The sequence below is a fragment of the Lutjanus erythropterus genome, chromosome 9 (assembly GCF_056507025.1).
Source record: "Lutjanus erythropterus isolate fLutEry1 chromosome 9, fLutEry1.hap2, whole genome shotgun sequence".
Lineage (NCBI taxonomy): Eukaryota > Metazoa > Chordata > Actinopteri > Lutjaniformes > Lutjanidae > Lutjanus > Lutjanus erythropterus.
Window position 1 is genome coordinate 42,294,281 of NC_139325.1, and position 26,385 is coordinate 42,320,665.

The following is a 26,385-nucleotide window of genomic DNA, read 5'->3' on the forward strand; positions in this document are numbered from 1 at the left end:
CAGCGGTTTTTGTGCTGCTGTAATTAAATTACACAGCTTGAACTGGTGATGTTATTAACTTACAGCTCAGCAGCTCTGCAGATATAACAGTTGAAAATCTATCATCTAGAAATAATGTCAGGGAAAGAAATAAAGTTCCTTACTGAAATGTATCCCTGTGGATTTTTGCAAGCTTCTATCTGTTTTTATCCTGTTACACCGTTTTCATTCATTTATTCATTCATTTTCTGTAACCGCTTGTTCCGTAAGGGTCGCGGGCTGCTGGAGTCTATCCCAGCTGACAGTGGGCGAGAGGCGGGGTTCACCCTAGACAAGTCGCCAGTTCATCGCAGGGCTGACACACAGACAGACAACCACTCACACTCACACTCACACCTACGGGCAATTTAGAGTCACCAATTAACCTGCATGCATGTCTTTGGACTGTGGGAGGAAGCCGGAGAACCCGGAGAGAACCCACGCAGACACGGGGAGAACATGCAAACTCCACACAGAAAGGCCCTGATCCAGCCGGGGAGCTGGGGGATCAAACTCAGGACCTTCTTGCTGTGAGGCGGCAGTGCTAACCACTGCACCACCGTGCCGCCTACACCGTTTTCACTCACAAAAAAACAAACCAAAAATCGACTGCTCGACTTGAAGAGTGTCAGACGTTTGTGATGATTCGACTCATCAACCTTCAGCGTGCAGCCGCAGTGCAGTTTCTGTCTTACATCTTGTGTTTGAAGTCATGCATACCATTTTCATCCTCTCAGACTTCTGATTTGCTGTACAAACACTTTTCTCTGTGTGTTTTTGTGTGTGAAGGGCACATGGGGTTGTGTTTGGATGTAGAGCATATATAACTTTGTCACATGATTTTTACACGTGTTGTTGTTGGATGGCATGTCAGGACACGCTGACCTGCTTTTTAGGTCATCAAGTTCTGAGGAGATGCATAACTGCAAAAGTGTCTCCTGATATTATTGTCCACGTCCTCCAGAGGAATTTTATGGTTCATGTCTGTGAAGATAAGAGGTGGGGATCTATAGTCACCTCATGATGCAGTTAGAATCTGATTCAGAGGGCTACAATTATAACAAAACAATTATTGATGCATTAAAAGTTTTGATTTCTATAGATTTATTTTTTATCACTGTGTGACTGCTTGCTATTTTATAAAACACAGCAATGATCCCGATTTACTTCCATCAGCTTTTTCCACCTGTGGCTGCTCACGCATTACCAAGAATCAATTAACTTTTTAACTTTTCTTTTTACACCTCTGCGCTGGGAACAGCCTTGGCCGGAGGTGTTTTGTTTTTGGGTTATCTGTCCGTCCATCTGTCTGTCTGTACGTCACATTCCTGTGAATGCGCTGTCTCAAGAACGCCTCAAGGGTATTTTGGACTCCAGGATGAACTGATTAGATTTTAGAGGTCAAAGGTCAAATTATGACAAAATTTCACATGAATGTCTAACAGCATTTTATATCCAAAAGGTCAAAGGTCACCGTCACTGTGACATTATAATGTTAAACTCTCTATCAGTCCTCTGTCCTCCTCTGTGAAAATAGACTTTAAGTCAAGACAACATGTTTCTCACTGGAAACGATCCACTGGAATCACATGTATAGTGATTACTTCCATTTTGCCCCCAAAAATTGTTCTTAATACCTTCTATGAAATTCCTTTGAAGTCTTCACTGCACAGGCTTTAAGAGTTTGGACAAATATGGATGTAAACCGAAATTTAACTGGTTGTTACTGCTGCGAGGCAGTAATTCTAGGTTTTTTTTCCTGAACCCCTCATGGACATTAACTCTACTGTCCAAAATCCCCAGTAACATTAACATTCATGAGTTGTTTGGCTCCTCAAAGGCTGCGGTCAGCTTCCCCCTCTTTTATCTTCCATCTCTCACAGCCAGTTAGATCATCTGTGTACTGTAGATTTTGCATGACTAGACGTTACCATTCAAATCAGCCACAGAGCTTGCAAAAAACCAGAAAAAAAACAAACAAAGCAAAAACACATCCAGTCTTTAAATTGGGTATTCAAATTGTTGGCACCACATGATGCTAATGATCTGAATTCAAATGAGCATTTTTTTTCCACACTGCAGTGAACTCAGTGGCTTTCCGTAGCTATTGTCATCAACACAAGCCGGGGTTTTGTGTGGGGTTCTTTTTGTTTTTTTGTTGTTTGTGTGCTCTGATGTTCTCCAGCGGTGATGAATGCAGGATTTGTACCAGTGTGCATGCATGTCAGTGCTCAGAGTATTTGTGCATGTTCTCCGTGGGTAGAATACTTGGTGTGTGTGTGTGAGAGTGAGAGAAGCCTCATTTCCATCCAGTGCAGCGTGTAACAGTCATCCTTTGGCCCCTGTACTCTCAAGGCTTTAGCCTCAACAAAGCTCACTTTGTCACAGTTAACAGGCCGGGGCCTGCAGCTGGGTTGCAGTAAGCAGCGGTCCCCTCTTGTTGTTCCTGCACTGCGAGAGAGGAGCCCCAAGGTGTGAGCTGTAATGGCAGGAGAGACGCCAGGAAATGTCTTAACCTGTTTAGACTGTAAAGTCTGGAGAAAAATGTGTCTCGGTCTCTGATGAGACACAGGCCGGTCGATAGGACTGCCAGAGTACGTATTAGGGTTGGGAGATCACAAAATGTCCAGAAAGGAATTTTCTGGCACCTACTTTCCTTACTAAAGGAATAGTTCACCCAAAAATTAAAATTCAATCTTTATCTACTCCTGACTGAAGGTCAGGTTTAGTTTTTTAGTTCACAAAACACTGCTAGAATTTCACAGGAAAGCAGAGGCAGCCCTGAAAATCAGCCCCCCAAAAACAAGCTGCCATCGACACTCGTAGATATATTCACTCCGATGCCCAAACCTACTATAATAATTATAATTTAATTCATTAATGGTTGTTTAATTGTGCATTAGAGCCTACTGGATTAGTGAAATTTGAGGCAAATGCTATTTATATTTGAGACAGAGTAAAAAAATTGATAACAATATATTGGCCAATATTGTTTATTTAACAGACTTTACAAAGAGATCAGCACATGATAAATAATTAGAATTTCTTGTTGAACTTCAGTTTAAATATCAGTTGATCCGTACGCTGATACTGTCAGGCTGTAGTGCAGAGGATGATCCAGCAGTGAATTTTTAATATGGAAGGAAGGGTGAGGTTGAGAACACAAAAAAGTTTGAGTTTTGCTTATTTTCTTAGTTTATTTAAAGGTTTTTCAAACAAATAGAAAGTCATTGTTTAGAATGTTTGTGAGGTGCAGCTTGTCTGTAAGGTTAAAAACGTGTTGTGGTGTTGGAAACGGAGACGTAACGTTCTGCGTTGGCTCTCACAAACATGTGCTTATTACATGCATGCTTTCAGTCACAGGCCACTGCAGTGAGACAATGCCAGGCATTCTTCAAATCGATGTCTGGGTCTGTCTCAAGAGCAGCCACAATAAGAGATTGTTCTCAGTGTCAGCTCCAGTCAACAAAGACATCACACTTGAGGACTCTGTCATATAAACGTTAATGCTGATATTTGCGAACGTCTTTGCAAAGATGAAGCTAAAACACGATGTTCAGAAATCCAACATGTTGCAACTGTGTCAGCGTTTGTGTCCGTATATAAAATTTCTATCTATTAAGCCATTGAAAGATAAAGCACACGTGTGTATGTATGCATCTAAGTACATTTGAATACTCATGTACTTTTAAAGAGGTTTGTAGGATTTTAAATGCATGTCTTTGCTTGTAATGTAATTTTCACTGCTGCAGTCCAAATTCCAAATTTTAATAGCCACTGTTCCATTGCATGAACCACCTTAAGTTTGTTCCTTAAGCAAAACATTTTCCTAAGGTGAGGAGTTTGTTTAGGGGCTTTGCATGAATCTCTTAGTTTATCTCCTTGCCCAGATGTTTACACTTTACGCTTTCACGGTAGTTCCTGTCAAAATACAGCACACGTGCACTTCAGTTACCATGGTGACGCCTCACTCACATCAACATTCTTTACTTGACAACAAAAGACAAAATGGACAGAAGATGGAAATGTTGTTCACTTTTAAATAATATGAAGGCAAACTGTAGATGAAGTACTGAAGAAACAAGAAAATATTAGGACTGCAGCTGGTCTGACTGCTTCCTGGTTTTAGCGCTGCCCGAGTTTGTGATTGGTTTAAAGGAATGAAAACAGGTCAGGTTTTTTTTTTTCCCTTATCCTAGAATGTGTCGTGTGTGGAGCCTGATTTTTCTCCATTGCGATGCCAGAATAAGCTGCAACTAATAATTAATTTCATTGCAGATCAATCTGTCAATTGCCAGTTGTTATTTTCTTTATTTTTCTTCACAACCCAAAGATAAAGGAGTAAAAAAAAAGCATAAAATATTCACATTGAAAACACAGAAATCAGAGAATTTTTACTTTAATAAAATAAAATAATAAAAATCCATTATCAAAATAGTCTGCAGTTAATTTAATTTAGTTGTTGCAGCTCTAGAAAATATTACCATTACAGCAAGACAGGAGACAACCGATCATTGATAACAGTTGACAAAAACTGGTGAGTTTCAGTAAAACAATATAACTAATGTTAATACATGTGAAAGTGTTATGTTAATATGGAAAGATGGGCAAGATGGTGATACACTATGAGTCTTTTAAGGTCTAAGAGAGAACCAAGGCAAAATGCATTTCATTGCATTGATTGTACTTTTAATGCATGTGACAAATAAACTTGAACTGAACTGAGTTACAAAGTTGTTAGTGCAAAGTTACGGTCAAATCCACAAGTTGCTAGATTTGCTCATTGTGTCCAGTGGATTTTCCCTTTCCTGGAAAGTTTGCCTCGTGTCTCCTCCTCCTCTCCAATCAGCATAGATTCAGCCATTGTCTTATGTCCCATAAATTATTTCTCTTTTTAGTGGCTGGTGTGGTCCCTTTACAAATTTTCTTAAGCCTGGAAACCTTCTAGTCACATGTAAGGGAATACTTAAGTAGCTTAGACATCAAAGGATTTTCTCCTACAACATGCTAAGGAAATCCTCATGTTAATTTTTATTTTCAAAGGCATCCAGGTTTTATGCAACCAAGCACAGAACCCTTAAATGCACAGTGTTCTCCTTTAGTTTGAAGCCTGGAGTGGGGAACAACCCACAAACCCTGCTGTACATCTCCAGCGTAGGCAGGTGTCTGACCATGCAAAGTGTTGACAAGAGTCTTGAATTTAATTCTGAATTTGATGTCATGTCAGTGTTGAAAAATCAAGAATTTGCGGCTCTGTTGGTGTCTCATTGTGTGCGTTTGTTGTGTGTCTCTGCAGTGTTTCCAGTGTGGCGGGGGATCAGGGCCGGTAGTGGCGTCGGAGGCGGGTGGAGCCAGGGCTGGGGGCGCTGCTTGCGATGGGAGGCAGACAGTCCTGGACAAAAGGCCCGGATCCCGGTGTTTGACTACCCGGTCTGGTTAGTCCTCTGTCGTGGGGGACGAGCCAGGCTCATCGAGGTCTGTCAGAGAGGGAGGGGTGTCATCAGACTGCCCACAGACATGCTCAGCATCAAGCTTCCCCAGCTCTTTGACATCCACCAGGTCCCCAAGGTAAGGAAGGGACACTGTCTCTACAAGGTCTACAAAGTACTGGTTCGGTCTGTCTCACAGTTTGCTTGATCCTGCTGTGAATACAAGATGTCCTGTTGTGGTTTATGTAATATATATTTCACAATTGTTACATTCCTTACAAGACACTCTTATGTAATGCCAGGAATCTCGCAGGTTTGCCTGTCAACACATGAGAAGCCACGAGGAAGAACTTACTGCTGACAGCACCTGAACATGTACAGTAGACAAATGATCTGCTGTTTACTGTCAGTCACACATATTTCACACATATTTCATTTATATTTATATATTTATTATTTTATTAGCCTCAATGTAAAGGGAACATAACAAAATAAAAGTTAATAGGTTTTTTGCATGTACTTGAGATGAGTTTAAGGCAGCCTTCCTGTCTGCTAAGACCAGTTTTAAATCATAATCCAGCAATAATACATCACCGTACTTAAAATATCGTGTCATGTAATAACAATACCACCAACAATTTCTATTAGGCTACCATCAGTACTGTAATTCTTTTCAGAGGTTTTCGGAGGTTACTGTGAACACAACAGTCATTAACAGTTTTATTTTGGCTGCACACAAGAACTAGCTGCTCCACTCACGACTTGCTATGCTAACATTAGCTAGTCACCCAAGTGAAGAGCAACTAGTTGGTTGTTTCAAGTTGCACATTAATTTGGAGAGAGAGCGTGAATGTAACTCTACTGTGAGAGACGAAACTCGCTCCTCCAGATCGGACGCGCCACGTTCTTCCTCATGCGTCAGCCTCGGCTCTCACAGTGTGTTTGTTGGTGGTGATGGAGGTGGTGCAAATAGCTCCAAAGAATCCAATATATCTGTGCCGTTGGTCATTGCTTTCTTGTGTGCTTTTTAAAAACGATTTTAACAATAATATTATAGCCTGTATGAATAATGGGCAGAACTTACAGGTCTGAAAAGAGAAGCCAGTGCAGAAGTATTGTTTGTTCTGGCCAGCAGCAGAGGTCTGATTGTATGTACTCCTCCATCGTTTTCAGTGAGTCCCTCCAGCACAATGCACCAGGCTCGTGAAACTCCGCTCGAACTGGCAAACTAGGCAGTGTTGAATCTACATTCTGTCACCACATTGCAGATTTCCTTCTGAATGGATGTGTCACCGCTGAACTCTACACTCTCATTGATTCTGCTCTGGTCACAACAAAACAAGATGGTGACCCTCATTATGCCTCACAGCTTCAAAACCAGTCCACAAATCCACAAACCTGTGTGCATCGTCACTGGGGGGTTTACACTTGAATAATGGCCAAAAGAATGATGGAATCCAAGGCAAACATTGGTTTAAGTAATTTTACAGTTTCAGCTCTGGTATAATATGTCAGAAAAGTACCATTTATAATGTTATTTTTGCTGCAATAATTGCAGAATGAATTTTTTTCACCGTCACGTCCCTATTATTTTTCTGACAGGCTGTAACTACGCCCTGATCACACCTGAAGTGCTCACCTCCCAGTATTTATACACTGCAAACAAACCCAAATGTACACATATAGACGACTACAAGAGATTTCACTTGTACGCCTCAGTAGGAAACATAAGCGGTAGCTGACTGGGGCGGAGAGACCGTCCTTCAACAGGAGTCCTGCAGTTCAAGCATCTGTGTTGGCAGGCGTCCGCCTCAGTGTCGCGACCTTATCTCGTGTGATAAGCAGTCATTGTTGTATTTAGTTTTACGTCAACAGTTTCAGTGTCAAATACTAAAATATGTGTCCTTGGTTTTGTGCTAGCGGAGTTTAAATATTTGAGTTTCTATAGATAAGTTAGTTGTTTGTCTTTGTCTCCTTGGTCCTGTTTATGATGTCTGTTTATTCCAAACAAACTCTTTGCTGCTGTGTGAAGTAGACGTCCTAGAGGGATTTTTGCCCTGGAGAAAGTGCAACATCAAGCACCAACAGCAGATGTAAAAGCGTTTCTAAGATCGTGTATAAGTTAGTGAAAAAGTTAGATATTAGTTTTGGACATGAAAATCTGACATCACGCCTTTTTTAAAGTATGTTGTATGTTGAAGTGGATCTCATCTTGTTTAAAACATGAAGCTTTGAAAAACCCCATGATTTAATTTGACTATTATTTGACTTAAAAGTTCCAGGTCAAAGCTTAAGTTACTGAAATGTTCTCTAACAGCCTCTGCAGTTTGGCGAGTGGATATCAGATCTCTCTGCTTGGGAAAATATTTACATTGTTGTCGTCTTTGTTTATCTTCACATCTTCCTTCTCAGCACATCCAATTACAACCAGCTTGAGCAGTTTTTGGCTCAAGATTTCCACCGCTTTCTCAAAATAAAATTCAGTGTGCGACTCCCATTAAGGCACACGGAAAACCGCAGAACCAAATCTGCATGTCGGGATCCTTTCAAGGAGTCGCGATAAATCTCAGGGGCAGGAGATTAATGATCGGACAAGACAGAAAGTAATGCCAAATTTTGTGATTTGGTTAAAGAGATAGTTCAGACACACAACAGTTTAGGGAAACTTTCCAGTTTTTCCCAGAATTCCACACTAATAAATTAACTTAATTATGTATTTGATGTAGTCTGGAGTTGTATCAAACAGCAGTACTGGGCTATCTTGGCTCAGTTGTTGAGTGGCTGTGGGATCGAATAAAATAATCCTGATCCCATAGACATCCAGGAATTGAGCCAAACTAAGCAAGTAAAGAAAAGGCGTCGCCTTTTTCCAAGCGTCGTCTGAGGGGAGGCTTTGAAACCCCCTGCTCTAATCTATGATTTTTTTTTTTATTGTAAAATGTTGGCCTCTAACAGTTTATTCAAATGAAACAATAAACAATGAAAAACTCAGACACCATCCAGGGATCAGCCGACGTTTAGGGCTGCACCTGCCTGAAGATTTTCCTGGTCAACCAGAAGTTGGAATTTAATTATTTAGATGGATCATTTTGGGGCCCGATGCAAGTTGCCTGTTAAAAACTACTGGCAAAAAGGGCAATGACTCTGAATGTAATGCATGATGTGTGTTTCATCTCCAGTCAACTTTGCTTTAATGTAAAATCAACTTTACTTTATTCTCTGTTGCCAAACTGGTTCCATCGATCACAGAGGCTGTGTCCCAGTCTAATAGGATACTAAAATGAGCTAACAGGCTACAGCACAGTTAGCAGCAGTGTACTGGTGACTTCAGTGCAACCAGATGGTCCCGTGGTCGACTGGGACTCTTGTCATCGACTAATGGTTTAGTCAACTATTACTGGGCAGCCCTGATTAAATTCAGAGGGGCTTCATTGGCGTGAGAAACAGACATTTACTTTGCCAAAGCAAGTGTGAAACACACAAACAGAAGAATTTGTATTTTTCCATCAAAGATAAGAAACATTGAACTTATTAAAATAAATGTTCCTTATTTCATTGAATGTTTTGCGTCATAGGAGGAAGTTTAATTACTTTAAACTTTTAATTGCTCACCTGGAATGTCTGGTTGGTCCTCAGGTGTTCAGGGAGGACAGCATCATCTCTGGATACCGTCACCCGCGGAGCTCGGCGCTGGACTGCGTCCTCAGCAGCTTCCAGATGAACAACGAGACGATCAACATCTGGACCCACTTCCTGCCAACATGGTGTGTGCAACAACGTGGACATAACTGATGTTTTAATTTGTCACATGTTCATTTAATATATAATGTGTTGCAGTGACCTTGTTGGACCAAAGCATCTAATATGAGACTCTAACACTCAGTGCTGTATGCTCACACTCATTTTCCCTGACAAAAGACATGGAATATTTTTTATGAAAGTCAATTTTGTGACTGAGACCAGAACAAATCTATTTGTATTTAAGGCCAAGATTAAACCAGCAGTAAAATGAACACGTTGACTTTCCAGCTGTATAAACGTTTATAAGGATCGATAAATATGAGGATCTTTGTTTAGTATCTGAGATGTAATCCGTTAAACTCTTCGTAGTGCTGGAGAGAAAATAAACGGGTGGATAAAATGTACCATAAAGATTTTTAGAAAGGTGGAGGAAAGTTGAGGCAGGATTCCCCAAAATATGGGAAGCCTGAATTAAAATAAACATGAGACTGAGACAAGTCCAGGATGTCAGAGACGTCCAAGTACAACAGCCTTGAAAAGCGTGGGACAGTAAAAGTCACAGAGCGGCTGCTCTGAGCTGAGTTGATTATTATAAACATGCTGGATTAAGACATAATGGTGATTTGCAGGTACTTCCTGTGGCGTTTCTGCGTCCTGTGCTCCACCCTGAACTTCCTGACCGACAGCTACACCTGGCCCCTGCTGGTGTACATGCTGCTCATCTGCATCTACCCCTTCACCTCCAGCTGTGCACACACCTTCAGCACCATGTCGCCAGAGTCGCGCCACATCTGCTACTTCTTTGACTACGGAGCGCTCAGCCTCTACAGTCTGGGTAAGACTTCAGAATCCTAAAAACAAAAAAAGTTTGAAGATATTTTGGTTTTCTGCAGAACGTCTTGAAGCCAGAAAGGTGAGTGATCATCTGAACTCTCTCAACAAACGTAGCTTCATGCTGCTTGGTGCATATTTGAAGTTATTAGTGTTTATTTATTCATGCTTTCAAACTTCATACGATATAGCCTCCTGGTCCAGATAAAACATAAGACAATGTATGCAGTATATTAAATAAAGATCAGTATTTAAAAGAGAAAAATAGAAATTAAAGGGAATAGTTTGGATTACATGACTTTTTACAGTAGGTGCCAGTCAGCTCGGCCTCAGTTAGGAGAAGCAGAGAGGAGTACCAGCACAGAAGCTAACCGGTGAACTGCTGTGGAAAAGATCAGCAATAAAAGCTATTTTAGTCACTTTAAGTTTAAGGTTAAAGGTTTCAGTCTATATTTTCATTATTTTTACTTTTACCATCAAACAGTCTTTTATTCACTGGGAAACCACTATTATATAATCCACGTCACTCTCTTCAAACCAACCAGACTCCATGGGCTAAATGAGTAATTTTATGTTGCCGAACACGTGAGGAGCTGGTCTACCACAACCTCGACCTTTCAGTTTGTTTTTGTTATCATGTGACTTCAGTGTTTTAAAAGGTTAGATCGGATTCACTGAAGTCACACAGTAACACAATCTAGCCAACAGATTGAGGCAACAATAGACCAGCAGCTCCTGTGTTCTGCAAGTTGAAATGACTGAATTCACCCATGGAGTTTGGTTGGTTTGGACAGATCGATAATTGGCTTATAAAACGGCACTTTGATGTTGGAAAATGCTGTTTGAGGGAAAAGTAAAGCGGTGAAAATGCTCTAAACATATCATACACTTAAACTTTTTTGTTCCATTATGCTTTGTTTTAGGTGGAACCTCTTAAAGTGGCTAAAATACATTTTGTTGCTCAACCTGCTCAGCAGTATATTGCTCAGATTCCTTCCTATCACTCCTCCGACCACCATCTGCTTTAGCAAATAAACTGATTATCAAGAAGAAACTCATACGTACCTTACAAAGAGACACCTGTACTAGTGTCTCTACAGCTGGGATTGGTACTTTGTATTACTAAAGCTAATGTTTGATAATGTCTGGAAAGTACTGATTGACCAGCATCAGCTCGGTCTCTTCAATAATATTATCATTGCATCATTATAAACTGACTGAAGTCTGTATAAGCTCACTTTTTAGTTGTTTGACCACATGTTTGCAGTGTGGAGTGGTGCACAATCTGCTCTGAACACAGGCATCTTCACACCATGGGTACACACACTAAACTTGTGTGAGAGTGTTTGCTTGTGCATACGTCTTGCATCATTGCCTATAAACATCATCGTCATTTGTTCTGTTTAATTGAGAATATTGATAAAATATGGCGATAGCTTAACAAAAACTTCAAACTTCAACTCTTATTTGCGGTACAGAATGTTGCAGTTTAATCCTTTTTTATTTATTTTGAAAAAGTTTGTTGTATAATTAGCAACTAATTAGCATTTTCACCCAATTCTTCTGTTTACTTCCCATCACTTGGAGAATTTCAGAAATGTTCAAGGATGCTAACATGATATTTTTTAGTGAACTGTTAAGATACCAGCACCCTTAAAGTAATACCAGTACCACAGAGAACTTCATTTGACACCTTTTTTTTCTACTTCATTTGAGACCCATCATGTGAAAGTATGCATTCTTGAAATAATCCTTCCTCATTTTATGCATTTGGTTTCATCAGCTGTGTAGCATAGCCATAATTGCAAGCGTTTTGGGCCACTTAACTGCCAGCTCAGTCAAATACACCGTGCCCGACTTCACCACACCACAGACTGTACGGGTCTGTAGCTGCTGAGGTGGTGCCAGTCACACGTTGAATTAAATCGAAGAGAATTTGCGGTGATTGGCTGCGAGCAAAACCATACATATACCTTTTTTTTCTAGACCCAGGTAGTAAAAGGATCATATTCAGGTGTTGTTGGACTGGCAAAGTTTCTATACTTCTTGGCACAGGGTTGTTTCAGTACAAAGTACAGATATCCAGCCTTACAAGTGATAAAACAGAACAGTCAAAGCATTGTTGCATCTATTTGCCTTTTATCATGTGGATGTGATCAGGGCTTGGCTGATTTCCATATCATTTCGAATCGCATGTAATGATATCTCTCCTCTCTGCCTCCGTCCTGAGAAATAATTTGTTTCATGGCTTATCTAAACTCCAAACCATATGTGTTTGGCCTCACGACCACGTCTCCTGTGAATAACATTTCCCTGTCACTCACTATCAGCGTCTACAGAGGAATTTCAACACAGAATAAACAAATAACCAAACTGTCTCATAAGAATTCTGAGCTTGTTGCACAAGTGGCCATTAGAAAGTGTTTTCCTGCATCTGCTGTAACTATTTGTCCGTCTATGTGCGAGCGAGTAAATACATGCAAGACAGATGAATTTCCTCTGTGCTTGACCTTAAGAATCACACAGATTTGTGTATTTAAAGCATTCTTGCCGACAAGAATGCTGGAAGCCTCGAGTTTTTCATCGCTTTCTCCCAGTTTTCTCCCAGGGTCACAATTCTCCTGTATTTCTCCAGATTTTTCCACACCTTTTGTTAAGTTTTAAAGGAAAAAGGCACATTTTTTTCTAAGAAAAGCCTAATTAATGTACTCTCAGAAAAAAACAGGTGTAAAATATACTTTTTCTGTTATTGTAAGGCTAATAATTGTCAGTTGTAAGTCATCTGCAGGCATCTGTTTGCAAAAGAAATGTGCATGTTACTTATTATTTTGTTATGTTCATTCTTTAAAAGTAACCAAAAGTCTTTGAAACTCATTTTTCTCTGAGGGAGTCGCAGACACCCCGCTTAGGTTTCCCTATTTTTAGGTCTCAAGGTTGGCAGTTATGATTTAAGGTGAAGCTACTGTTTGTTTTGTGAGTGTATATGTTCACAGTTGCACAGTTATGTTGGTTCAGATTATGTATATACAGTGGTGTTTTTGTTTTCATGGGTGTGTTTATGATCCCTGCACCATATATAATAAGATCCTACATGCAGACCAGCCAGTCAAACATTAACAGACATTAACTGAGGGCCCCTTCAGTTCCCGTCACTATGCTGTGGTCCCCGGCAGACTGATCCTTAATCTACCACAAAGCTTCTTAGTGCCAAGATTTGCCAAGTTTAAAAAGTTCAAAAGTCCGTATCAGACATGAGAGCTGCAGGAGGTTTTTTTTTTTTCTCACTGCAGGACAAAAAAATGAAAGGACAAACTTTCTGGTCAGAGGCTGAGCTTTGATTGGAGGGATTCCACAGTACAGAAGATGCTCCCTGAGGAAAGAGATGACACTTCCTTTATTTTAATTACAAACTGTTTCTGTGCACCGAAGAGCTTTCAGGCAGGCAGGTGCCTCCTTGGAATTAAAAACAATCACACTCGTCATGTTCAGTTATTTTAAACATGAAGGAAATGAACCCTGATGAATTTAAAATGGTTTTACTTTGGCGACCCCCAGTGGTTGTATCAGAAAAGACAGCAGAGGAATGGCACTTTTTTTTAATGTGGATTATCTCACTGCCACCCAACAAAAAACTATAAGTTGTGGCTTTAAATCTGAGCGATTCAACTTGCTTTGTTAAAGGGACAGTTAATAATAATATTATTTATCAGACAAAATGAATAAACATTAAAAGGCCCTCAACTCGTCTTTCTTTGAAAGTATTTATTTTTACATTAACTGACTTCTGATGACATCTGGAACCTTTTCCATCATGCCATCAATGAAATGTTGGAAATTCTTTATCGATAAACACCATAAACATAAACTGCTCTTGTCACTTTATTTTTAATGTAAATTAGAAAATGGTTGCAGAGCTAACCTGAACCCAGATTGATACTCATATGTTAATACACAACTTTAATTTAGGTGCGTTTACCCTCCAAGGTCTTTCCCGTCATCTCTCCTCACTGTTCCCTCATCAGTGACTGTTTGCTCTGTGTTGGTTTGAGTGACATAACTGTGCTGCTGTTCTTGAAAAAAGAGATTTAGATCTCAGGAGACCAGTCGGGGTTCATGTTTTATGAACGTATCAAAAGACCTTTAAGTTGTACCAAACTAACACCTTTTTTTGCATATTGAACGATACGATTATAAAGGATATGATGTACGGAATTACAATCAATGAGACATACATGAATTTAAAATGAACAAAACCTTGTGAAGAAAAGCACGGACACTAAAAGGAAAAAGCCTCTGCTGGACTAACTTGTCAGGTGAAAACATTTTTTTTTTCAAATGTCTTCTTTGTGATCAGGTTGTGCGATTAGCTACGGATACTATGTTATACCAGACAGCTGGGTGAACAGCTGGGTCCATCAACATTTTGTCCCCATCGCCATTGGAAACACGTTGTTCTGCACCAGTCTGTCCTGCTACTCCAGGTAAGAGGCTGCTGACTACGTCCCCTCTACATGTAAAACTGTTTTTTTAATATTTAAGTTTTGGATTTGTTGGAGTGTTTGGGTGCTTTCATGCTTACCTGGTTTGGTCTGGACTTTGGTCTGATCGAAAGAAGACGAACCATGGTTCAGTTCAGCTCTCATGTCAAAACATTTTTCGGACCATTAACACAAAGTTCTGATTGGCTGTCTTCAGAATAAGAAAAAAAGGAAAAACATTGCAACACAACAGAATGAGCCGGGGAAACTTAAAGTTTAATGGACATCAAGGTGAGACGCTTTGTACCGAGTTATTTGGAAAAACTAATAGAAAAAGAAAAAAGAAAACTTGGACCTTGGTTTGGACTTTCAGGTGTGAAAGCATCCTGCTTTTCAGGAGTTTAGATAAAATGAAGCAGATGTTCTGGAGGAAGTTGAACATGAATTCTCACTTTAACAAGAGGCCCACAGGTTCAAAGAATTGAAAACAGATGTCGGGTAAATAACTTTTTTTCCTGAATGCAGATAACCTCCCTGCAACAGAATTAGATTTATGTAACTATGACTTCTAAACTTTGCGAGCTTTTAATGTTTCTCTCAGACTTGTGTTTTTTTTTGCCAGAATGGAAACGCCTCTGTAACAGTATTTACACCGTCATGTGATGATTAAAGTCAGACAAATGAAATTCTTTTAGGCTCAGCAGCTCTTAAAGACACAGTGACCCACTGCAACTACTCCTCAAGTGTGATACTTATTTTAACCAAAGCTGGTATCAACAAATCTGCAGTAAACTGATGCATCAGTTTGTGTACTTAAACGTTTACATATAACATCTAATGGTAGTTTTGTCTGTGAAAGTTTTGGCGTTCAATAAATATTTAAAAATAAAAACACTGTTAATGTATCAAACTAATCATAATTCATGTAATGTTGTGGTCGACGCCTGTGTTGTTGAGTGATGGTGAGGAGTCAGAGACAGTTCAGGAGGAACGAGGCAGTTATTGTCTTTCTCTGTCCATGTTCAACACCAAGACCAAAGAATAATAACATAAATCGAGAGTCTTGAGCTTTTTCGGCTGCAGTGATGACATGATATCCACTGCAGGTTGTGTGTGAGAGTTAGACGCTGACTGATACAGGACTTTATTGATGTTTGGGAGTTAAAAAGATTATCTCAGTTTGTTTTCACATGAACTCAGCCCCCTGACTCTCTTTATACTGTGTCACCTGACTCAGATGGGTTTACACTGAGGTTACTTGAAGCCCGGTGCGTCTCGTACAGATGCTGAAGGTCACCTTCTGCTTCTGCATGAAAACAAAACATCAGTATTTGAAGACCTTGGAATGAGAACAGGCTGCCAATATATGTACTGAGCTGGACATTTTAAAGTCCCAATAAAGGACAAGATGGCGTCCTCAAATGTCTTGTTTTATCCACAACCTGAAGTTATTCAGTTTACTGTCAGAGAGGAATAAAGAAACTAGTAAATATTCACATTTAAGAAGCTGAAATCACAGACTCTTCTTTTTGTAAAGAACGACTGATGCCAATCAATCGATTATCAAAATAGTTGGTGATTAATAATCGATTAATCGTTGCAGCTCTAATAATGTTAGATGAGCTAATTGCATATCAGACCAGTTCAGTTCCATCTATCACCAGCAACTCAGCTTTTAGATTTTATTTTTGTTTTTTACACAAATACCGTCATGTACTGTATATCCTGGTGAAAGAATAGATACCACCCAAGCTTAGAGTTTAACTGAGCTTCTAATATTTAACTACTGTCATTTGACGTGCTAGTGGGGTGATCACTACTGGGTCATTATGACTTTTTGTATCTTTTTGTTTCCTTTTTGCAGTGAATGGATTGAAATTAATAAAACAAATTGATCACAAAAGAAATGTTGTGCGTCTCCTCAGGTTCCTGGAGCTGCAGTTCCCACAGAGGAGTAAAGCTCTGAGGACGGGAGCGTTTGTCCTTCCATTTATATTCGACACGGTTCCTCTGTTTTACAGGGTGAGTCTCAGCATCAGGTATATCTGTTTGTGCTTCAGGTCTGCTTTTCTCCACATATTAAGACAGTGTGGTGCTCTGAATGCACACTCGTGCACAGAATGTGTTGTTTAGTGTGTTTGTGTTTTTATGTAAGTGCTCTGAGCTGATTAGTGCTGGGATTTAATACTCTTAGCAGGACTTCGGCTCACTAACCCAGAAACTGATTTCCTTTCTTAATCTTATACAATCGTATCGATTCCATCAATCAATTCCCCTAATCACTGTGATGATTATGCAATATGCAAGTCATTTGTTGGAGGCTTTTTTGTCCCTAACTAGGTCAAACATGCTGTAACCAACAGTGTTGATAACAGTAATAATGTGCATTAGGTGCAGAAGTCCTCGTATCAGTATGTTTTTTTGTTACTTCTGCAGGATTTTGAGATGAATCTGTTTGTTTTCTGTGATTTCTGAATATATTTGATGTCTGTGTGTAGATCCTTCTGTGCTGCGGGGGAAGCTGCAGCTCGAGCGACGCCCTGTCCTTTCACTGTTACCACCTCCTCTTCGCCTTCCTAACCTGTTTCCTGTTTACCGCCCACCTCCCGGAGAGGCTGGCCCCAGGGCGCTTCGACTACTTTGGTATGTTGGTGTTGGACGTTGCACGATGCAGGCTGTACCTGGCCTGTCTGTCTTTGCACAACATGCGCTGATTAGTGCTTCAAATCTTGATACCAGCAGGGAAAATAAAGGCAAACTGTCACACTCTCGCCTTCCTGAGGAAACAGCAGAAGCTGCAGTCACATGGATGGTATTTCTTCAGCCTGACTGAAATGATTTTGATTAGAGGTCCCAACTTAACTGTTTACATGGACGCTAATTAAAGTGCTTTTACACGCCCAAAATCATTTAATCAGAAGATAACTTTTTTGACATGCCCAAAGTGTTTCCTCCCGCTGTGAAGCATTTAATCTGCTGGAAATACAACAGCAGAAGAAGAACAAGAACAAGGGGTTCAGCCTGTTAATAAAATTCAAAATGACCAAGATTGCATTTACTTTAATATTTTTGCTGTTCTTTCTAAATAAGCAGCAATTATTAGTATTTCTCCTGCGATTGTTGAAGGAAAGTGCAAGACGGCCTCAACAGGTCATCAAGAATGGTAAACTTGGGATGGAAGTAACTAATTACAAATACTCAAATGACTGTAATTAAGTAGTATTTTGGAGTACTAGTCTGCACTGTTACTCATACTTAAGTATTTATTACACCATGTAATCTACTTAGTTACTTTTAAAATCATAGTTGAGTTCTAAGTACAATTTGAATTAATATCTAAACCTTTCATTTACACATTTGTAGCCACAAAGGTGTCACTGAGAATCATGAGAGAGTGAGGATGCTAATGATTAACGATTAATCTTTAACTGATTTATTAGCAGTTAAGCATTAAACCAATAAAAATTGTATTCGTGGGTCACAGCTGTAATTGCACCTCATTGACGTCGTTTTGTCTGGTGGAGCCGTTTATTGAATGAAGAAACTTATTAAACTTAAAATGAGAAGGAAAAAATGACCAAAAAATCCCAGAAAGCTGGGCGCCACTATAACTCAGTCAGTAGGGCGTGTGCACCACGCATTGAGGCTGTTAGTCCTGTGCAGCAGCCGCTGGTTCGAATCCCGCCTGCGGCTCATTTGCTGCATGTCATCCCCTGTCTCTTCACCCCCCTTTCCTGTCATACCTTCAGCTGTCACTGTCAATAAAGGCAAAAATGCCAAAAAAAAATAACCTTAAGAAAAAAAAAAAAAAAAAAAAAAAAAAAATCCCAGAAAGCACTGAAAATTAGAAAAAAAAATCTTAGAAATGATCAGTGATTAATTGATTGTTCATGTTTTCAAATATCGGTTCAGGAAGATGCACTAATGCACTTGTTCGTAGAGGTGACTGTGACCACTGAGCAGAGCAGAGACCAAGTCTAGAGACATTTAGACTGAAGATTTAGAGAAACATTAATAATGATATTAAACATCAACCCTTAAAAAGGAACTAATACTCTGAGATAAATACTTTGTACTTTTACTTAAATATTTTTACGACACCAGTACTTAATTTGTGATTAAGTAATATTTTAGCAATGTACTTGTACTTGAGTACAGATTTTCATTGCTTTTTCCAACACTCCTGTTCTTGTGTTCACGTCACCTGAGCCAGTCTTTTCTGATTGAGGTGGTGACATGAGGCATTTTTATTCTGGATTTTATTCTGTAACACTGGAGTCCATGTTAACACACCTGAAGAAAGAACATGTAAGAAAGTGTGTAATAAGATGCTTGTTATCTGCACAGCTTCAAGTTGTGATTGAGTGTAATTTTATGAATTTTTGAAGAAGAGCTCTGAGTGTCCATGTGTTAAAATCTGCAAGGTTTTATGCTCCAAATGGGGTTAAAACTTTTGCTATGTTTGCTGTCTTTTGTCTCTGTTTGCGTCTCTGCTGACTACTGGACAATCGACTTTAAACAATAGCTCAGCATCAAACAGGCTTTTGATATGAAAACGTGTAAATTAAAAAACTTTGCTGAATAGATGGTTGTTTGTGCTGGTAAGGTTTCAAACAGGTTGTGTTTTTGGTGTGAGAACCTGTGGTTCACACGCTTCTCAGTGCAAAAGAAGAGCAGCTTTGTTTGTTGCTGATTGTGCAGAAGAAGAGACAGAGGACCTGGTTCACTCACATGCAGTAAACAGGGTTAACACCAAAATGATGCACTAATTTATTATTAACTTCATCTGAGAAAGTGGAAGCGAGTAACAGATGGCATGTTTGTGTGACAAACGTTAAAATCAGTTATTAAAATACTTTTTTGTCGATCGACTAATTAACTAATTGATGAATAGTTGCAGCTTTATGCAAGACAATGTGGAAATAGATAAGAAAAAAATGGTTCTGCAGCAAACTTAAATCAAGATTTGTTATTGAGGCCAGTGATTTTCAAACTTGGGTCTGGGGACCAACAGGGGTCCTTGAGTGGCTTTTAGGTGGTCCCCGATAAAAGGAGGAATCAAATATTTTAACTTTAATCACATCTGTTGAAACAAAAAGGATTGTAGTTTATAGCGTCCTAGTATCCAGGTTTGATCACTGATTGACTATGAAGACTTTTTTCTTTTCTTCAAAGTTTAAGACAAAATCCTTCAGATTGTGGGTCTGTGGTCTAATGAGCTTCTATCATTGGAGTCTTTGACATGAAAAAGTTTGTAAATCTGATTTAGGCTGCAAAATGTCATAAAGTAGTGAAAACAACTTTTTAAGAGATGACGTCTTTAAACGTCTTGTTTTGTCACGCAGGCCACAGCCACCAGCTCTTCCACGTCAGCGCCGTGGTGGGGACCCACTTCCAGATGGAGGGCGTGATCGCAGACATGATGTCACGGAGGGCGTTGCTCGTGGCCCACGGAGCGATGCCCTCCTTCCTGGGGACCATCGGCGTGCTGGCCGTCAGCCTCGTCCTCAACCTGGGCATCATCGGCATTTTCAGCGCCCCGCTCCTGTGGAAACCCTGCCACGGCTCCAACCAGCCGCACGCGCAGACGTGCGAGCGCAAGGAGCAGTGACGGCGGGGTCGGGGGGGGGGGGGGGCTGCGCGCGTTCTCCATCAACAGCCTCAAAATGACTGAGTCACTTTCCAAAGGAAAGGTTTGGGCTGTGTGTCTGTCTCAGCAGACTAACAGTTCACAGTAGAGCTTCTTTAACACACGTTCAGTGCAGAAACGTTTCTCTAACAGTATTTTTCACGTGTTTACTCAGAAGCTGAAGACCCAGTCGCATTTATTGAAGCCTTTTTTTTCTCTGTGTTTCTGTTTAATTTATTTTTGAAGTCTCCACAATGTGCATTTCAAAAGGCTCTGGGTTGAAGGAAGCATGCTGTTGGAACACAACACATAAGTGCCTTATTGTAGATCTTCACTTCATTTTACGATGTTTACAGTAGATCACTACGAGGACGAGTTTAAATCTCAAACTGGAAACTTTAATGTGTCAGTTTGCAGGGATTATACTTTGAATTAATGATGCTTGTATTTGCATGTACTAGGTCAGACTTGACTTAATTAAGGAAAATATTCTTTATAACTGGATTAGTCCGTTAGTGTGGTCGTCCTGTGTATAAGGCAGTCAGCCCTCATTCAGCTCTACATAATATAATGCAGATTGCATTGCCAGCTCTTATATATCCACCTATTGATTCCACTCTGCACAGACTGGAATTGATTTGAAGGCCAGTGTGGTTCTTTTTCTGATTGCCTCCCTTATTATGAACCCCACAATCTGCCCTCAGCAGAAAAAAAAAAAATGTTACCGGCAGCACAGCGGCGGTGATTAAAAGACAGGTACCATTTTTATAACAGTACGTTTCCATGGCAACGATATAGTGGCCTCATGCCCCCTGAAGGTCTTCAATTTTTTAATGTTCTGAGCAAATGGCACCATTTTCTCTTTCTCTTCCATCACATCATAATAAGATCTACTCTGAGCGTTTCTCCTGTTCAACAGCAGGAAAAAAATAAATAAAATCAAATTCAACTTCATAAGAATTTGCATATTTCCAGTCATATATATATATAGAGTCAAATTTCCAACACTTGTGGTTTGTAACAAGTGGTATTTTAAAAAAGTGGGGGAAAAAAGAAAAAGTATATTTAGTCTTGGTTTGGGCTCATATTAATGTCTTGTGGTGTTGCAGTACAACAGATCTTCTTGTCCCATGAGACTGTTGTTTACATTTATCACTAAAATAATAACTGTCTCATATATTTATAGAATTTTATTGTATTTATGGTTTGTTTTAGAGGAATGAAGATGAGTGTTTTTCTTCTTTGGAGCAGATTTAGAGAACTGACTATGAAAAATGATCCTCTTATCAAGTCATTCTGTGGCTGTTATTGAACTTTGTTTTCTTAAAACAACAGAAATCAACTTCAGTTGAAGAATATCTGCCTGATCAGTTTATTAATTGATTGACAAACCATTTTGAGTCGTCTTTCAGGCAAAAAAAAAAGCCAAAATGTTGATGGTTTCGCCATGTCAAAAATGGGAAATTTTGGTGTTTGTTTTTTTCTAGTTTTTTAGATTTCATAGACCAAACAACAGAAAATATGTGCAAGTTAATTGATAATAAAATTCCAGGTCCCAGAAAATTCTGAATAACAGCCTAAGTCTTTATTTTTGAAATATAGAGGAGTAGAGAAAAATAATTCTTCCCTAGATTTTGATGTTTTATAAATAAAACAATTGGTTAATTTAGGGAAAAAGGCAATTTAATCAATAATAAAGTTCCAGAAGGAATCCAGAAGATTCAAAAACCGTTCACAAATATCTGTATTTTTCTCTATTTATCTACTTTTTTCACTTTGTTTAAGAAAATGTGTTATTTTTTCAGAGCTTACAGATAATATTTCATTAATTGGGAAATTTGGCAGATTAATCAATAATACATTTCCAGATTCTGAAAAATTCTGAAAATCAGTTTAAAATGAATCTTTACTCTTTATTTTTCTCTGTGTTCAAGAAAATTAAGTTTTTTCCTACTTTTTTTCTGGCTTTGCAGATAAAACAACTGATTAATTGGGGGGTGGCATATCAATCAATAATAAAATTCTGAAAAACGATTTGAAATCATCTCTATTTTCTTAAAGAAAGTGAAAAAATAGAACAATACTGAAAAATAACTTTTTCCCCTTTTTTTAAAGATTGGTAGAAAAAGGAATCGGTTAATTAGAAAAAAAATTGCAGTTTAGTTGCTAATAAAATTCCTGATTCCAGAAAATGTTTAAAATTCTTTATTTTTCTTTGTTTCTCTATTTCCTTGACTTGGTTTAAGAAATAATGTTTATAAAGGACTTATTAATGGACAAAAATGACTTGATAAGATGCATAAATTAGATAATTCTTTAATAAAACTCCCATAGCAGCCGGAGCAGTGCAGTAACTAAGTATTTATCTATAGATCTGTGTACAGAGACAGGAGACATTATTGAACATCCTGTAGGTACAGATTTCACAGATGTTCATTTTACTTGACAAACATGTGGAAGGTTCATCTATCAGACCAGTTTTTAAACACTTATGGCACAAATTTACACTTAATTTCACCAGTAACACCAGTAAGTTTTAAACACAACCCACAGGAAACACGCAGCTAACACTCACACACTCACACACACTCACACACTCACACACTCACACACACTCACACACTCACACACTTACACACTCACACACTTGTGTTTTAGATGTGTTGGTAGAGACTTTAAGGGGAAAATGTATGTGATTTTATGGGAATGCGGTGTGTTGCAGGTCCATGTTGGATGCTGAAGCGGAAATGACAGACGCAGAGTGAACGTGTAGAACCACAGAGCACACACACACACACACACACACAGTTTTGTATTAGAGCAGACGAGTCGTCGTCTAAGATGTTTTAATGTGCAGAGTTTAAAACGTCACATCAGCCTCCATGTGTTTTTTCCACCAGCTCTCTGTCTGTTTTTTTTTTTTTTTTTTTTTTTTTTTTTCTGTCCATCCCTGACGAGCGTTGATCGATTTGTAAATTTTCTCTCTACGGTCATCATCATCATCATCATCATCATCATCATCTTACATCGCTCCTCTGTTTGACCCTGTTGATTCCTGGAATTGCATCATTGTGATGTGGTTCTTTGCTGTCGACGGAGTTTGGAACTCATTTGTTGTTGTTGTTGTTGTTGTTGTTGTTTTTGTTTGTCATCTCACTCACTCTCAGCCGTTCATGCCTGTTTTGTTTTCGGGTTGTTATAAAGCTCAGAGATGCTTCCTCATCAAACAGATCAGCGCTGAAAATACCTTTCTGAATTACATTTTTAAAAAAACAAATAGTCAATTCCAAGTGAAGAAACTGTCCAGACCAGATCTGTGTTACTCCCTCCTCCCTTGTTGGTTTCCTCCTCAGTGGACAAGCTGATGCAGGCTGTAATTATCAGGTAAAACTGGGCACTTTTCTTCTTTTCTTCTTTCTTTTTTTAGAACTACAGTGTATCGAAGGATGTTTGATAACGTGACAAAGAAAGAAAAGACGAGCATGGGATGAATCATTTGATACAACGAGAATATTTCTGTGTAAAAAAAAAAAAAAACAGGGTTTGAAAGAGTTCTTGGTGCCTTCTTTTTATATATTTCTCCATTTGTTCCAACAACAAACTACTCTTAAAATGTAAATGTACTTATTTGTTATTTGCTGTGTATAATTTGTAATTTGCTACTTTGTTCTACTAGACTTGTGTAATAAATTAAGCCTTTTGTAAGTGGAATAATTGTCACTGGAATCATTTCAGGTGTCTTAAAACGGACTGGACGTCACTTTACAGACGGACCACATCATCAACACTGATTTCTTGAGATTATCGTCGTCCTTATTTTATCTGATGTATCCTGAGTCAAGAGTAAATTAAGCGTGTGAACAAAGTGTGCGTGTTCACGCAAATCAAATAATCAAATAATCGTTTTGTCTATAAATAACCAGAAGCCAGTGTGCCTGTCTGTTTTGGTTTGGTTTTGGATCATGGATTTTCTGTGGGTTTTTTTTATTGTTACTGAAATACATCAATAAAAATAATCTATACATTAAAACAAAGACAGAAAAGGTGAGGAAAGAATTCCTGTTTAATTCCTCACAGCTCGAGGTGATGTTCTTGTTTTTGTCTAAGACTAAAACCTAAAGATATTCAGTTTACTTTCATGCACAACAAAGAAAAGTATTATGAATTATTGTAATGTAAATTAATTTTGCAGATCAGACTAATCATTGCAGCTCTGTTATATACATGTATGTGCATATAATGTGAACATACGCAACTTATTATTGTGGTTTCTGCAGGTCCTTGACGAACTGTCAAAAACTCTATAATCTGATTTTTTTTTTTTTATGTTTTAAATACGATTTGAACTGGTCTTTAAAATGTTTGAATTATGAAGTTAACACTCAGTGTAGCTTTTAAATTGTTAAAGTTGAACTGATCGCACTGTAACAACTGTAGAACGAAACCAACAATAAGTAACCACTAATGCAAACTGTGTGTACTTTTTGACAGTATGGATGTGGAATAGGAAAATACAAAAAAATATATATTTTCTTTGACTTTTGACTTTGATCAAATCTGATCGTAACTTTTGTTGGCAGTCAGCAGCAGTGTGAGTCTGAGCAGAGTGTGTGAGTGACCAGCAGAGGGCAGAACAGCACAGTAAGAGTGTATCCTTCAGGTCGCTCCTGTCTGCTCATCAGGTGCAGCTGCAACAGTGTTTGAATCTGCAAAGATTTATCTGCTGCAAATCCACACCGAGGGCGACGTTAGCTGCAAAATCACACCTCAAACACTGTCAGTGTGACGAGACATGTGGTCTGATATGCAGAAAGCAGTCAAAGCTGATCTTAACTGATAACCACAGCTGAGAGATTCTTAGGTTTGTCTCAGGCAGCCTTGAAGTGAAGGTCAATAACCAGAGTTAAAACTAACATGACGGCAGAAAAAGTTAATTTCATAGTTAAAATCAAACTAATTAAAATTTCAGGATGCAGGGAGCCTTGTGGATGAAATGAGATGTAAAATGTGGATTTTTATCAATGCAGTTCATCACAATGAGTTTTTTCTTATGTGAACTACGGAGACATTTGAATTTGAAAGCTACAGGCTGCACACACAGTGATACTACACTAGTACACACAGTACAGATTCAATAACACACAACCTCCAACTCAAGTCTTTTCATTGTCATTCCTCTTTTCGCTGTCAGGTTGTACAGATTTGTGTGCTGAGCTGAGCTGCTAATAAAAGTATTTCAGGTCTGTACTGCAGCTGCCCTCACAAAGTATGTACTGTTGCATGCAGTATGTATTCTCTCATCCCACCTTGAACTTTGAACCTCTTGCTTATACATCTGTTGCAGTCTAGTACAAAAACTTGAAGTAAAAAGTATGAGATTTGTAATGCAGCTCTGTCTGTGGTCTCCTGGTCGCTCAGGATTGTGGGTCAGAGAAAGAGTTGTGACCGATCTGATCCAATATCAGTCAGTTGTCACAATACCAGAATCTTAAACTGTGATACAATACTAGTATTTTTTTTTAAAAGATACTCAATACCTCTTTCGATACCATTCCAAGGCACACAAGTATATTTTCACATTAACAACCTGCACACTGCTGGTACAGAAAAAGTCACTGAATCCTGTCTGGTTTTGCTGCGAGACAAATTTCAGGCTCGACAATTAAGGCTGAACTGAAGTGAAGATTTTAATGACCACTTAGATATTTTTTTTAATAGCTTTGGTATTTTCAGCACTAATACCAATTAAGAGATATTGTTTTGCCTTCAACATGAGGTTTCAAAAAAAATTTAGATATTTTTGATGACTCTAATATCGGTATGAGGTGCAGATAATGACGTTTTTCACTTGATAGTATACTTGATATTCACTTATAAGTGAATTCTGATACAGTGCAATAGTCTGTTTTTATAAATTATAAACATGTAATAATGCAATTGTTAATTAATTAATTAGTACTTAAACAGTTTGACAAAGATATCCTGTAATTCTGTATTTTTTGTCCCCCTGAATTCTCAGAGTTAGACACGAGACAGTCTTCAACCAACAGCTGGTTAACTCAACATGTCCTTAATTTAAACATATTTAAGTCTTGAAACATAAAAACAAACAAACACACAAAAAACAAGAACTTGTAATATGTGGAATCAGATTAGAACTGGAAAAGAAAAAGTGGACTGGAGCCAAAGCATGCTGGCTTTTTTATTTGAAGGGGTGTGCATAACACTGTCATTACACTGTCATAGTCATGTAATGACA

General features: G+C 38.8%; 1 protein-coding gene across 3 annotated transcripts in view; it reads left to right on the forward strand.

The window, feature by feature from the left end:
* paqr6 (progestin and adipoQ receptor family member VI) overlaps positions 1 to 20,165 on the forward strand; it is a 36,806-nt gene extending 16,641 nt beyond the window's left edge. For all 3 annotated transcript variants that reach the window (XM_084727661.1, XM_084727660.1, XM_084727659.1), the window contains exons 2-8: positions 5,315 to 5,586; positions 9,084 to 9,211; positions 9,818 to 10,023; positions 14,374 to 14,500; positions 16,423 to 16,519; positions 16,996 to 17,140; positions 19,843 to 20,165. In XM_084727661.1, coding sequence (XP_084583787.1) covers positions 5,315 to 5,586; positions 9,084 to 9,211; positions 9,818 to 10,023; positions 14,374 to 14,500; positions 16,423 to 16,519; positions 16,996 to 17,140; positions 19,843 to 20,108 — 1,241 coding nt within the window. In that variant the 3' untranslated portion in view covers positions 20,109 to 20,165. The remainder of the gene's footprint in view (positions 1 to 5,314; positions 5,587 to 9,083; positions 9,212 to 9,817; positions 10,024 to 14,373; positions 14,501 to 16,422; positions 16,520 to 16,995; positions 17,141 to 19,842) is intronic.
* The last annotated feature ends 6,220 nt before the right edge of the window (positions 20,166 to 26,385 follow it).